Here is a 15,563-nt window from a genome sequence, read left to right on the forward strand (position 1 = left end):
CTTTTACTAGTTTTAAGATTTTTAGCCAAGCAACATTTGCTTACCACATTGGCAGATTTATTTACTCAAAACAAGAAAGTTGGGTCATATCTAAGAATATTTATCTTATTTTAAGTAACACTTTTTTTCTAGAGATTATTTTTCTTACTACAGATAATACACAATGTCTAAGTTTTTTTTTTAACTTAGAAATCAATGTTTGCAGGTTAAACTTTCTTAAGTTTTCTTGGAGTTTTTGGTTCAACTCTGAAACCATGCTACTCATTGTGACTCAAATAAATCTGAAGAAACTAGAAAAGTTAGAAAACTGGTTTGTTGGAGCTAAAATACTGTTTCTGGCTATCAAACTTTAATTTTTGATTTTAAGCGATCTTAAACAAAATACCAAAGTTTGGCTCCTTAAAAGAAAATTATAAATACATTGGTGTCAAATTATCATCTAACAGGTTCCCTACTCAGATCTCTCTCTCTCTCTCTCTCTCTCTCTCTCTCTCTCTCTCTCTCTCTCTCTCTCTCTCTCTCTCTCTCTCTCTCACTCTCACTCTCTCTCTCTCTCTCACACACACACACACCTTGCAAGAGAGGATAATGTTCCCACCCCAAAAGTTGTGTAGTAAACTTTTTGTTTATTCCTTTGAAAAACAGTTTTAACGGGAAGCAAATGAAACATGAACATTGGTTTTATGGGTTCCAAGTTCTTCAGAACCAAAACTCTCCATGGTTGTGTTTTTCTCAAAAAAAAAAAAAAAAACCTTCTGACCAAGGTGAGACACAAATTAGAAACAGTATTAAGCAGATTATAGTAGAAATGGTAGTTTGTGCAATTTTCTTTCTTTTGTTAGGACTCCTGAATTATTTTATGTTCAAACAAAGGTCTTTTGGCTTCTTTGGGCTTTTTCTCATCAAATGATTGTTCTTATAAATTCCCCAGTAGTTCATTTGAAATGCTCTTTTCAGGACAGATGTCTTCTTAGACCAAAGTTGGCTTACCTGTGAACTCGTCAGGATTTACAGCTTATTGATGTACTGGTGTTCAGTTAAATGAATAAGCTTTCAGCCACATCTTCAGTTGAACCACTTCCATCCGTAATGGAGTTAAATCTTACAAAGTGTTATTCTGTCAGAGTTCAGGCTGTAGAAACCAGGTTTAAGCCTTCAGATGGACGGAACACCTCCTCTCCCGTGCCTCAGGCTCTCTCTGGACTCCTACAACTGGACCTCCACTGCCTCCTCTTCACCTCCTCTGATGTAAACATTCAGAACTTTATCCAGAACCGCATGTGTGAAACAAATATAAGATTAACAAAGTATGTTTGTTTAATCAACCATCCTGTTTGGGTTCTCGGTTTGGACCAAAGGACGGGTTTGTTCTCGTGTTCTCATCTCTTGCACTAAGCACAGTACAAATATCAGCTGATGGAGACGTCTCATCATCACCTCTACTTGCCAGTTTTGTACCATTTGAATACACCATTGTGTTCTGGAGTTGAATATATGTTAAATTATATTTGTAAATATGTTTTTTTCATAATGTGATATCTGATATCTATCTGGTGCTCATATTCCTGATCCGCCTCAGATCGTGTGTGCCTCTGCCGTTAGAAGGATTTGGAAATAAAGCTGAAGTTAAAAAGGAGTGTGCTCATGTTGTTCATGAATTTACCAGCAGATGTCTCTGTTCTGACAGAACCAACACAAGCCTGGGGGAGCTTCTGCCATGTGGTGGATACGCTAATGCTAACAATTAGCATCCTCTTGTTTCTTGGACGCTAAAACAACAACAGCCTTCCCCGTCGTGAGTCAAGATGTGTCCATAAATGTTAAGTGGCAGTGTGGTGTCACATAAATCCTACAGTTTCACAGTATTTTCTATCAGCTAATACAGGAGACAGGTGTAGGCGACTAATCATGTTCAGTGCATGAAAAACTCAGAGAGACAGATTATAATACAAAATAAAAAATTAAAATGTTTTTACACAACTTTTAAACAAAATGCATGTGTTCAGTAAAGGGATGGAGCAGTAATTGTTTACGATGGCAAATAAGTGTATCTACATTTGTTGTGTTTTAAAACTGAGGCTGCCAAATGTGGGTACCTGTTTGATTCACATCTATTGAAGAAACTCTGAAACTTTGGCTGAAACTTCAAACAATCCACTCACAAGGCCGACTATCTTGAAGTATTTTTTCCCAAACTGAAGGAATGTTGCTGATACTTAGATGTGCATTTGTTATTTGATTGCATAAAATCATGGTGTGTGTGTGAAGCTGCTGTTTATCAGTGTTAACTCATCTGGTTATGGATGGAGTTTGGTTTGGTTCTGACATTTATGGGATGATGAATCAACTTTGCTGGCTGTCAAGTAACTGTAGAAGCGTCAGCACACCTTCAGTGTTCACCTGATGTTTTCTTCTTCTCTTCTTCTTCTTCAGCTTCAACGATCAGAGACCAGAATTGCTGAGGTTCAGAATAATATGAGTTAAATTTTAGATCTATAATGTATTTGATTGTTGCTGGTGTTCAGTGGAGCTGCTGTTAGTATTTTACATTAATCACATTGATTTAAAGTTTATTAGGTTATTGTGCACAACAGTTTGTTTCACTGAAACTCCAAAGTTGGATTCAATGAACTCCCTCACTGTGGCATGTTCACCAATAGTCCTGGGTGAGTGAGACTGGACTGTAAAATCTGTGTAATCAAAACGTTCAGGAATCCACTAACCATGTCAATCAAACGACCAGAGGATGCTATAACATCATTGCCATGGTAACAGCAGCCCCCAGCCTCTTCAGGTGACTGAAACATCATCATGTATAACAGAAGCTTACATCCATTAAAGCTGCAGGTCTGCTCAGTGGTCCAAACCGAGACGAGATGGTGGAATTTCCCCAAAATAAGTCGAGTAAACAGTCAACAGAGGGGCCCTCACATCTCGGTGCCCAAGCAAACACTGAACAGTGTGGGGCAGTGTGACACCACAACCTGCAGGGATGGGGATCCATGCAATCTGCTGCCCCCTGGTGGCCGGATTAGCTGTGCGTGTGAATGCGTGTGCAAACAATAATATAACTGTTTAAATCACAACGTGTACAAGTTGTTTTCCGGTTACTCTGTATTACAAACAGAAAATGTTGCCCAAAGGGTCACTCAGGTTGGATGAGAAGTAGTAGGTGATCTCCTGAAAGGAGGAGCTTTTTCTTTATTTTCTGCATTTATGGAAATTAGATCTGCAGTCAGAGTAAAAAGATAAAAATAACAGAACAGAGTATCAGTATAAGTGTGGCTGAAACAGGAATTCCAGCAGCAGACCGGTCCAGAACTTAACGTTGTAATGGGAGTCAAATGTAGCCTTTGGATGTCCTTGGAACAAAAGTGGTCATGAAGGCAGATGTTTCTAAAATCTCTGTTGGACATCAGAACACTGATCCAAGGACATATAGGACCAGGGTTTTGGACCTGTGGCCACATGGCATCCAACAGAGATCTGATTGAATCCACTGTCCATCCCAAATAGAGCCAGAGATGTTAAAACCCCCACTTAACCTGTTCTTCCAGATCAGTGTTAATTTTGACAGGAAATTTGAATTTTATTTTAGTCTTAGTCTTTTGGCTAAAACTTAATTTTAGTCTTAGTCCAATTTTAGTCATTAGATTTATTTTAGTTTTAGTCCCATTTTAGTCGATGAAAATAAGCAATTTTAGTCAACAAAATGCATATATTTTTTCTAATGAAGTAATTTCCTATTTTTGTGTAGAGCACGGAAAAACTAGTGTGATTTAATACACAGGGTCCAAACTCTTAACCACCACTGATCAGATATAGCACACACAGCTAAGAACATAGAATATTTGAATAAAAAAACACTTCACATGTTTAACACTTACGTGTTTAATAAAAAACAAAAAGCACACTGGAAATTACAAAGGTGCTCTTTTTAGCAATTGCACAACAAGAGTTTACAAGAACAGCAAATTTAAACATGTTAACCCTGAGTCTGTAGATATTCACTTGTTACAACACAGGCTCAACCAAACAGTGTGAATATTTATTTGCTGCGATTCATTTTGAGAAAAGCACTTTGTGCTAGTGTGACCTTTGCTCGGTTGCGTTTCCCTCTAGTGAGGTCACCTGTGATACTGAACACTCTTTCTGCAAAAGATTAAAAAGCTGGCATTGCCAATATATCGAATGCTAATGGTTTCAGGCTGTGTCACATTTTCCAAGCCAAAACTCCTTTCCCGTTTCACAAGTGATGGACTGTGAGAGCTCTTCCTTATACTGGCTTATCTGCTGTCTTAACACTACACTTGGAAGACTTTGTTTTAGGCTTTGCTCCGAATTTGGAGAGAAACCTAAAGACTGGTTGTCTGGAGGAGGAGGAGGAGGAGGAGGAGGCAGATGATGAAGAGGAGGCGGCAGCGGCGGGTGGTGCCGGTTCAGGTCCATTCAGTTCCTCCAGATCAGAGTGGTTCTCCTGTGTCTGAGAGCACCGAACAACATACCCTTCTGCCTGCTTGAGCAGCTCCTGAATGTTATCATCAGCCACATTGAGGAGGGTCTGACACACAATAGAATTGAGAAAGCAAGCAGCTGCTACAAGTGGGGAAAACTTGTCATCTGAGGGATCAAGTACCCAGGCAAAGCGCTGGTTCACATTCCCTTCCATTTTACGTGCTAGAGCAGCAACATCTCGACGTGTGTTTTGTTCCACATCTGCCAGATGGCTGAGTAAATCAAAGAGAGCAGGGAGTATTAATGACATAGACATTGTGTCACTCTGAAGAGTTTGTGTGTGTTCAGCAAAAGGCTGCAAAAGTTCTTGCATTGACTTCAGCTTCTGCCACTCACTTGAGAGCAAGCAGTCCCATCCCATCTTGTTTGCTACTTCACAAACAGATTCTTTAACTTTGAGGAGACGTGCAACCATTTCATAAGTACTTGACCATGGGGCAGTCATTCACAACAGTTAGGCCGCACTCATCCAAAATCTTCTGTGTTGCGACTGATGACTTGCGAAAGTTTCACGATTGATCGGACTTTGTTCAAGACTCTGTTGATGCTTTCCTCCTTGTTTATCATGTGGACAACAAGCTGCAGCGTATGGACGACACATGGCATCCTGTCCATGCCTAGGTCTTGACACTGCAGGTTTTCTGTCTCTTTGGAATCACTTTCACTTAGTTTTGGTAGCAATGTTATCATTAGAAAAATGACTCCACAACACATCTTCTCTTCTTTTTTGCCCAGCAGTTAACATTTTCCTCTACTCCTTCTTCTTATGCCGTCGATATATTCAGTGAGCTATGTTTAGCATGCCGCGCATACCTGCCCCTTTATACTATTCGGGATCTGTCTTCGCTCACGTCCCGCACATTCACGGCACGCCACGCCCCTTGTCTTCTACTACGTTCGCGTCTCACAACAACACAATAGGCGCACACCGTACCATAGAGCGCCATGTAGAAGAGCGTCATCGTGGATTTTCGTCTCGTCTTTCATTCGTTGACTAAAAGTTTCAATCAATTTAATTATCGTCTTTGTCTTTTTCCAAGCTTTTATTTTGAAAATTTGTTTCATTTTTTGTCTGTAAATATATTTTCGTGACGAAAAAAAAAGACGAAAATATTTTGTCAACAAAATTAACACTGTTCCAGATTCAATGTTTGATTATTTTCTGCTAAAGAGAAAGCTCCAACTATCTGCGATTGTTCCTTGTTTTAATCACTTTGAAGATTTTTTTAAAATTTAGTGTCAAACTGGATCCTCTGAACATTTAGAGGCTCAGACTCAAAACACTCGCAGAACAAATGGTTGTGGTTACAACTAGAAACAAACAAAGCATGAAATATTCTGGTTTTAGACATTAATTAAGTAAATAAAAACACACTGTTGACACCACAAAGTTCTGCAGTAAAATCTAGAACCTAACCACAGCCATCATATGTGAAACTCGAAAAACTAGAATATCATCCTGAAGTCCATTCATGTCAGTAATTAAGCTCAGACTGAGATACCATAGGCTCAGGAACCCTTTGCAGGTTTTGGTTTCATTAGCTAATGGTGTGACACTTTGAGCCGAGAACTGGGGCAACAGGTGGCAGAGGAGCTGAGCGTTCACCTCGGAACTGGGGGATTGCGTGATCACACCCCTTCAGTCTGTCGCAGTCATTGTGCTCTTGGGCAAGACGCTTCACCCGCACTGCCTGCTGGTGGTCGTCGGACTTGAAGGGACCGGTGGTGCCAGTGCTCAGCAGCTTCACCTCTGTCAGTAAACCCCAGGACAGCTGTGGCTACAGTGTAGATCATCAGTACCAGTGTGTGTATGTGTGAATGGCTGGATGTGTTGTAAAGCACCTTGGGGGGTCATAGCACCCTAGAGGGTCCTAAACTAATACAGGCCAATTTTAAATGTTTAACCTTTTCTTAATATTCTAATTGTCTGAGATTTTGAATGTTCATGAGTTGTAAGCCATAATCATCACAATTATGATGTTTGACGTATCTGACGTTGTGTGTAATGAGTGTCTCATTGTATAATTACTGAAAAAAAAACCTTTTGCATGATATTCTAATGTGTACAGTTTGACCTGAGTATCTGAGGAGGAACATCTGCTGATGAGGAGTTTCTGACCAAAACACCAAAACATCCATATGAAGGTTTTAAAATGTAAAATGATCAAACTCAGAATAAACAGGTGGTGGTGTTTTTATTAATGAGTGTTTTATGGTGAAATGTTCCAGAGAAACTTGGTTATTTATTAGTTTTATTAGAAAACTGCAAAAATGTGTTCTCTGTTGATTTTTGCCTTTTCTGCAGAACAGAGATTTCTGCTTTTACATGAAGCTTACACATTTTATGATGTCAGTCCCTCTACATATTCAGCTTTGTTCACCTTGTGTTTGGGAGTTAATCATTTCTTTAATGAAAATTTTAACTCTTTAAAAAGCAATGATTTTTCATATTGGTTTTAGTTCTTTTTTAAACTTTTTGAAACGGAACTCTGCAGGGTGGGAAAGAAGATGCTAGATGTGGATGAAAGTGATCTGTGACCTTGACATGAAAACCTGCAGTGATAAGAGTTCATGTGAATCCTCAGAAACAACCTTGAACATAAATCGGTGTGCTCACTGAAGTGTGAGTTGCTAACATTGAACAGTGAGCTTTTATAAAACATTTATTATAAAAAACAGAAATGCTACATGCATTAAAACTAACTTCTGTAGAAACAACAACCATTACTGATACTTCAACCCAAAATTGTTTGATGGATTAATTTCAAAAGTTAGCTCAGAAAAAGCTTGTTTTAATGAAAGCTGAATTATTTTCTTGTGTAACAATCAGTGACAAAGTGCCAAACAATATAAGAATTTGCAACACACACATATATTTAAAAGTCTTCAACCAGAACCCGAGTCTGGGTCCAGAACAATCAAGACTGAATGCTGGTTCTTTTTCTAGAACGTTCCTGGACAGATCTCCATCCACACAGATGTTTAGAACGAGTTAAAAATCCAGCTGGACAAGAACCTGGCGTCTGACCCTGCCTCAGTCTCAGTCTGAAAACGTGTTCAGGCCCAATGCCTTTGATTGGCTCGGTGAGCTGTCAATCAAAAACTGGTCGCTATATTTTGGTTTTTGGACCAATTATTAAAATAATAAATGTATCCATCAGACACAGCATTAAAGAGCAGAAACAGTCATTTATACAACATCAGTTCTTCTGTTTCTCTTTAACCAACTGAAGGAATCTGCATAATTTTTTTCTACTGAGCTGATAGTTTATCAGAAAACTTAGGTTTGGATTTTCAGGGCAGACAGTGTATTGCCCTTATAAATGAACTGACAGATTATATTTCTGATGCTGTTTTTAATGAAAGTGTTCAGTCCCGGTTCGGACAGGCACACCTGCACTCGGATATGACCGGTATCAGAACCGGGATCCAGGAGCACTTCAGAGGCATCTTTCTCTGCGGGCAGAGCCATCTCAGGAAGGTCAGATGGGTGGCTTTAGCGGGTCTGCACATCATTCCCTCAGGAACCGAACATGACCGCTTATTATAGCAGCTACCCGACTTCAGGTACCGCGGCCAGAACCGGAGGCCCAGGTCGGTCCATGCGTACAGAACCGGGCACAGCGTGTGCACCCATAGCAGCTGTTGCAGCCGCCGCCGCAGCTTCCGGTTTGACTTCTGCTTCATGCCGAACTGTACCTCGAACTCCATGGCTTGAATCTCTTTGGGAATTGGTAGGGAGGGCTTTGGACCCGGCTCCGGTTCCTTCTCGTAATGATCCTCTGGCGGGGAACCGCACATGAAGTCCGGGTCGAAGTGGCTGCCCAGAACCATTCTGAGCTCTGTCTCATTTAGGTCCTTCTCCTTCGGGTCCAGAAACGGATCCGGGTCCTCCTTCGGGACCTCCACGGGCAGAGAGTCGCTCGGAATCGGTCGGATGAGGTAGAAGTGTTGGCACGTGCCCTCCTGGATCCAGAAACGCAGGGAGAGGAGCAGCATCAGGACCTGCAGGAGACAGCAGGGGGGTTCCATCTCCTCCTCCGTCCGGTTCCGGCGGTCCAGTCAGGGCAGAACTTCACAGAAGTGCGAGCGCACAACTTTCCAGACCTCCTCAAAACGTTTCAGACAGAGACTCTGGATGAGAGGATACCGGTTCGGGAATCAGCGCCGGGCTTCTTGTCCCGCATGCTGCTGCTTCTGGACCTCCCGCCTGAGTGATGATCTGCTGAAGAGTGCACGGGCCCCGCGGGGGCGCGCGAAGCCTTTGCGTGTCCCTATTTCAGCTGTCAGCCATTCAAATATTGCAAATAATATAAAACACACTTTTATGTCAACAGTTAGTTAAAATTTTACCTACGTTTAATTTTGAAGTTAGGACCTCCTGTTTTCTCTAGAGCAGGGGTGTCAAACTCATTTTAGCTCAGGGGCCACATTGAGGGAAATCTAGTCCCAAGTGGGCCAGACTGCTAAATTAAAAACAACTTCAGATTGTTTTCTTTGTTTTAATACAATCAATATAAAACAAGGCTGGAGCCTGAGGACAGTGTATCCAAAATAGTACAAGTACAACACCTGAAGTGTTCTTGAAAATTTGGAAAAAAAAAAAAAAAAATATCAATAAATTCAAAAAACATTCCTTAGTGATTCAAAGAGCTTACAGATCACATGGCTAGATCAGTTTCATGCAGCACTTGAAGTACATTTGACTCATTTTACTTTACATCTTTTAGCTTTCACCGGCACATCAATATCAGAAGTCACATCCTGAGTGGCAGCCAACTTCAGGATGTGATTCAAGTTCTTGTGTGAGCCTTGAGCGCAGCTTTGTTTTATTTATACTCATTACAGAGGAAACTTGCTCACAAAGATAAGTTTATTTTCACTCTACATTGTAAAGTATGAAAATAAAGTTTACACAACCATCTTGGGGGCCGGATTTAACCCGCTTGCGGGCCGGATCCGGGCCGCGGGCCGCATATTTGACACCCCTGCTCTAGAGGCTTGGTGCATAGGCAGGGGGGCTGCCAGAGATTTTGGGCCCCATGAAAAAATATCAAGTTGGGTCCCCTGGGGGCTCGTCCATAGTGGGAGCTGGCGTTCCACCCTCCCAGATTGGAAGGGAAAAAAAACTTCATATTAGTGTTTCAGTTTTGCTTAATTATGTAGGTCTACATGCATTCTTACTTATTTACATATCATGTTCACCAGCTGTCTCTCATTAAACAGTGAATTTCCTTCAACAGAATTAGCAATATCACTGCTGGAAATGGGAAATGCACGTGCTGAAAGGTGTTAATCTCCTTACTCCCTTAAAATGTGTATTTATTCTAAAATTTTATTTGATGATAAAATTCAAATTTGGATGTCTAATTAAATTTCCATGTTGTGTCAAAGCTTTACATAACTACATTTTCAGCTGTCTTTCCTCTTGAAATCAAGTATTTCTGTATGATTGACAAAAATTAAGGATTCACTACTCACAAGGTGACTTCTTTATTAAGTTTCTATGGCTTCATCAGAGACACAAAATGAACTAGAAAAATTGCATTTATTGCACAAATGCTGTTTGAATGCTGGATAGCTGAAACTGTAAGCTGAAGCTGCTGAACAGCTGAACTGAAGCTGAAACAAAGCAAAACCGTCCAAATGAGCTGAATGTCTTGAAAGATGTAGAAGCAAAAAGCACCAACAAGCAAATAAAGCACAAAAAATAAGTGAAGAATAGAGAAAAATAATGATAAATAGCAAAAAACCAAACAAACAAACAAACAAAAAAAAACTTAAATCTGTGAATATTGTATAAAAATCTGGAAAAGTTAAATGTCTAAATGTCAGACTGGTCGGCTGGATACGGGAGTTGAGCTTATAGAGAGCGTGGTCTCACAGACGCGGAAGTGATAGCGTCGGTGAAACGCCGGCTCACGGTTTAATCTAGGAATCCCCGAGCGTTCGAGCGTCAGTGAAGTGACACGGAAATGCTGGGTTTTCCAGAAGTAATTAAGAACACTTACTGTGAGCTGAGAGTTCATAAGATGGATCGGTTGCTTGGAAACTCTGATCATAGATCCAAAGAAACGATGACTGAGTGGTGAGCTGGGGAGGCGACTTCCGTATATAGTCACAGTTCGTGACGTAGGTGCGACGTGGAGGGAATCCCCGCGAGGGGCATGCTGGGAGTTGTGGTCCATGGTGGAGGTCGGCTAGCTGGGAGAGGCTGGTTTGGGGACTTGGGTCCTGACAGGACCCCCCCGTCCAGGGACGGCTTCTGAAGCCCAGGGCGGCCCCGGCGGCCCCAGAAGTCAGAGATAAGGGTAGAGTCCAGGATGGAGCAGGCCGGTTCCCAGGAGCGTTCTTCTGGGCCGTAGTCCGCCCAGTCCATGAGGTACTGCCATCCCCGACCCCTGCGACGGGCGTCTAGGACGCGTCGGACGGTGTAGACCGTCTCGTACCGGCAACCGCAGCCGGTACGAGACTGGGTTGATGACTTTCTGTATTGGGTAAGGCCCGAGGAACCGGGGAGCGAGTTTCTTGGATCCAGCACGGAAGCGGAGGTCCGCGGTGGACACCCAGACCTTATCCCCAGGGACATAGGAGGGACCAGGACGGTGTTGGCGGAGATGTTGGCGAGCGTAACGGGCATTAGCCCGGGTGATGGAAACTCGTGCTTTGATCCAGCCGTTCTTACAGCGCCTCACTAGGGATTGCGCAGCAGGTACAGCAACTTCGGGATCCTGGTGGGCGAAGACCGGGGGCTGATAGCCATAGCAGACCTCGAAAGGGGGTCAGCATAGCTCTATTAAATACTCGCTTTGTTAACAATAAGTCCTTCCTGCTCAATGATCTAATTCGCTCTAAAAACCTGGATTTTCTGTTTCTGACTGAAGTTTGGCAGCAAACATCTGATTATTCTGGTCTGATTGAACTCTGCCCGAGTGGTTATTCTTTTCTTAGCCAGCCCCGGGGTTCTGGTCGTGGTGGAGGCTTAGCTGTTGTTTTCAGAGACCATCTTCCATGTAGCTCTACAACCTCTGGTCACTTTGCTTCCTTTGAACTGCAGCTGATTAAAGTCGGGCGTAAGGACCCGTTCTACTGTGCTGTGGTCCATCGTCCACCTGGTCCAAACAGTTCTTTCCTTCAGGAGTTTAGTGACTTTCAATCCTCCACTGTGAAGCTGTCCAGACTGGTGATTGTTGGTGACTTTAACATCCACGTTGATGATTCCTCTGATCACTTTGCCATGAATTTCTCCAGCCTTATGGACACCTTTGGCTTTACCCAGCATGTTTCTGGCTCCACACACACCAGGGGGCACACTCTAGACCTTGTTTTTACCCTGGGTCTAAATGCTGACAGTGTTTGTCCTGAGGACGTTTATATTTCAGATCACCATTGCATTTTCTTTAACTTGTCAGTTTCTGCATCCCCACCTCCTGCTCGCCGTATGGTTAGTTCTTGTTTTCTCAATGAGAGCACAGCTAGCAATTTTTCTGCTGCTTTTGATCCACCCTGTTCTTCTGATAACGACCCAGATTCCTTAACTTCTCAGTTTAACGAACACTGCCTCTCCATTCTGGACAACATCTGTCCTGTCAGAACCAGATCAGTTCCTGCAGTGAACCCTACTCCCTGGTTTAATGACAGCCTTCGCAGCCTAAAGCGCCAATGCAGAAAAATTGAGCACTTGTGGAAGAAAACCCATCTCCACGTCCATCTGCTGCACCTAAAGGATCTTCTGACATCCTTTAGCTCTGTCACAGATGCAAGGGTTTCCTATTTTTCCAACCTGGTGTCCCAGAGCAAAGGGAATCCCAAGGTGCTGTTTAACACCATCAGCAGCATCGTCTCTCCTGCCTCTCCTACAGCCTACATCCACTCTGTTGCAGACTGTGAGAACTTTCTGTCTTTCTTTGTGGACAAAGTCAATAAGGTTAGATCAAGCATCTCTCCTTTAGCCTTATCTCCTCCTCTCCCGACTCCAACCAGGTCCGTCACCCTAGATCGCTTTGCTCCTGTTTCTTTGCCTGAGTTAACCAAACTAGCTAACTCTATGAAGACCTCAGCATGCCCCCTCAACATCTTACCCTCATCTTTGTTTAAAAGTGCTTTTCAGTCCATCGGTCCCAGCGTGTTCTGCATAATTAAAGCTTCTCTGGTTTCTGGTCATGTTCCTGCTTTAAGAACGCTGTAATCCATCCGCTTCTTAAAAAACTGAGTCTTGACCCCTCTCTCCATTGCAGCTTCAGACCCATCTCCAAACTTCCGTTCATCTCCAAGATCTTGGAAAAGGTTGTGGCTAAACAACTCACAGCTGCTCTTGATCAGCATAACATCTATGATAGCTTCCAGTCAGGTTTTCGTACAGCTCATTCTATTGAAACAGCTCTTCTTAGGGTCTCTAATGACCTTCTGACTCACACTGATGCAGGGGACTGTTCTGTTCTGGTCCTGCTGGACCTGACTGCAGCCTTTGACACTGTTGACCATCACCTGCTACTGGAGAGGCTGAGAGACTGGGTAGGCCTATCAGGATCTGCTCTGGAGTGGTTCTCCTCTTATCTCTCTGAGCGCTCCTTTTCTGTGGCCGTCTCCAAGTTTAGGTCCTCCACCACCTCTCTTACCCATGGTGTCCCACAAGGTTCTGTGCTGGGGCCTCTGCTCTTCCTCCTCTATCTGCTTCCTCTTCAGCACATCCTGAGCGCCTTCAAAGGAATCTCCTACCATATTTACGCAGATGACATCCAACTGTACATCTCCTTTAAGCCCCATGAGATGTCTAAGCTGCAGCTGTTACACTCCTTCTAAAACCTGGATGGCTGGGAGCTTTCTACAGCTGAATGAAAATAAGACTGAGATCCTCATCTGTGCCCCAGACAAGCTGGGTCCCAAAGTCAGAGACTCTCTTGGTCAGCTTGCTTCTCACACCAAACCCTCCGTCAGGAATCTTGGTGTGACCTGTGACCCAGCTCTCACCCTGGATTCTCATGTCAGTTCTCTTGTTCGCTCTTCCTTCTTCCATCTCAGGAACATTGCTAAGCTGAGTCCCATTCTGTACCGCTCTGAACTTGAGACAGTTATCCACACTTTCATCTCCTCACGCTTAGACTACTGTAACTCTCTTTTCACTTGTCTGAGCAAAACCTCCCTGAACCGTCTACAGGTGGTTCAGAATGCCTGTGCTCGGCTTCTGACCAAGTCCTCCAAACACACCCACATCACCCCGCTTCTCTTCCAGCTTCATTGGCTGCCAGTCAACTTCAGGGTTCATTTCAAGATCCTGGTTCTGGTCTATAGGGCCTTACATGGACAAGCACCTTCTTACATTGGTGATCTTCTTAGTCCCTACACCCCCAGCAGGTCCCTGAGGTCCAGTTATCAAAGCCTACTGGTTGTGCAGCACCAGGCTAAAGACCAAAGGTGACAGATCATTTGCTGCTGTGGCCCCCAGAGTCTGGAACTCTCTCCCCTTGAGCCTGAGATCAGTGGACTCAGTGGTCTCCTTTAAAAAGCAGCTGAAAACTCACTTGTTCAAGCTGGCTTTTGTATGACCATCTTCACCACTCTCTCTTTATTCTGCTCTCCCCACCTATTCCACCTTCCTCAGGATCCACTGAGTTCCCTCTTCCCTACTCACTCACTCTCTTTCTTTACATTTTTAATCACAATTGTCTATTTTTGCTCATAATACATTTTTTACCATTTTCTAAATTATTTTTTATATTTTTACATTTTTTGTTTTTGTGAAGCGCCTCGTGATTTTTATCTTGAGAGGCACTATAGAAATGATCTTCTTCTTCTTCTTGAGTTCATGCTGACATGGCTTTGAAGACCTTAAGGGGTTTTAAGTTGTAGGGAAAGTCAACACTTCCTGATCCAGCTGGTCTCTGTGGAGCCACTTATTTCAGAAAGTAGCTCCAAATAGAAAGTAACTTTTGTCTCCAAATCGACAACCAGGAGTACATTTGTACATTTCCTCTGAAAGGTTTAACTTGCATGAACACAAGTTTCCAACCAAAGTCATCACGAGGTTACCAGCTTTTTGTCCAAATTGGCTCTTAAGTTAAATAACAAGACTTGAAACCAATATTTTACTTATGTTTTTAGCTAATTACAACAAATAGGCTATGAACAAAAGTTTCATATTGAGGTCAGGTCGCCATCCGGTTTTTGGATTTTTAAAAACTGGACATGCAGAACCCCCATAGCTTAAACTTCCAATTAAAAACAGAAAAATTAAATACAGAATTAGAATTTTTTTTTAATTACATTTAATTTTAATGAACAAAATTATCTCGACATAAACATGAGTAATTCAGTTTCTTATTTAGGAAGTTTGTTTTGATGTTAGCATGAGAGCAAAAGAAACAGAAACCCATTTTGTGCCTGGAATCGACCTCTGTGACCTCAGAGCCTTTAATGATGCGTTCAAATTGCTCCGGCCATCTTGCTATCATAGCAACTGTGTGCTTGTGGGGGGACCACCCCCCCGATGACAACAACAGACAAACAAAAGCTGCCTTTTTCTCTCTGTTATCAGACTGGACCGTGAACGGCTCAGATCCCCTGTTTGCCCTTCATCCTGGCAGGCCCATTGATCCACCATTAAGATTAGACTGACGTGGTATCAGACCATTAGAGGAAACTTGTCCAAACTGCAGTCAAAGACCAGAGAACCAGTGGTCCACTGAACCAGGTCGGATCAGGAAATCAAAGGAGACAGATTCAGAACATGTGGATCTGTCTGTTGTAGAAAGAAAAGGCTCACCAAACTGGAACCTGGAGAACAAACAGCTGTTGGAGCTTTTGATGATAAGTGAACATTAAATGTGACGTCATGTTTTTATCCTCTCAGTTTAACATTCTTTTATATTCAGCGTCTAACAATTTCCAAAAGAAGCTCAGACAAGATGAAAGAACATTTTGTTTTTGTATTACCTTCACAGCCCACAAGAGAGCATTTTGGAACAACCAAAAACCAAGAAAAATCTAATGTGGTACCTATATTTTTAATAACCTTAATGATGTAATGGAGAGAAAACCCCTCTGGATTA

General features: G+C 42.6%; 1 protein-coding gene across 1 annotated transcript; it reads right to left on the reverse strand.

Moving 5' to 3' along the window:
- Positions 1–6,196: 6,196 nt before the first annotated feature.
- nog3 (noggin 3) lies at positions 6,197–9,219 on the reverse strand. Its single transcript, XM_070545446.1, has one exon. The coding sequence runs from the start codon at positions 8,545–8,547 to the stop codon at positions 7,885–7,887; it is 663 nt and encodes a 220-aa protein (XP_070401547.1). The 5' UTR covers positions 8,548–9,219; the 3' UTR covers positions 6,197–7,884.
- Between the last annotated feature and the right edge of the window lie 6,344 nt (positions 9,220–15,563).

The sequence above is a fragment of the Nothobranchius furzeri genome, chromosome 16 (assembly GCF_043380555.1).
Source record: "Nothobranchius furzeri strain GRZ-AD chromosome 16, NfurGRZ-RIMD1, whole genome shotgun sequence".
Taxonomy (NCBI): Eukaryota; Metazoa; Chordata; class Actinopteri; order Cyprinodontiformes; family Nothobranchiidae; genus Nothobranchius; species Nothobranchius furzeri.

Coding starts and splice junctions, on each gene's coding strand:
- nog3 (XM_070545446.1), bottom strand. CDS start 8,547: ATGGAACCCCCCTGCTGTCTCCTGCAGGTCCTGATGCTGCTCCTCTCC.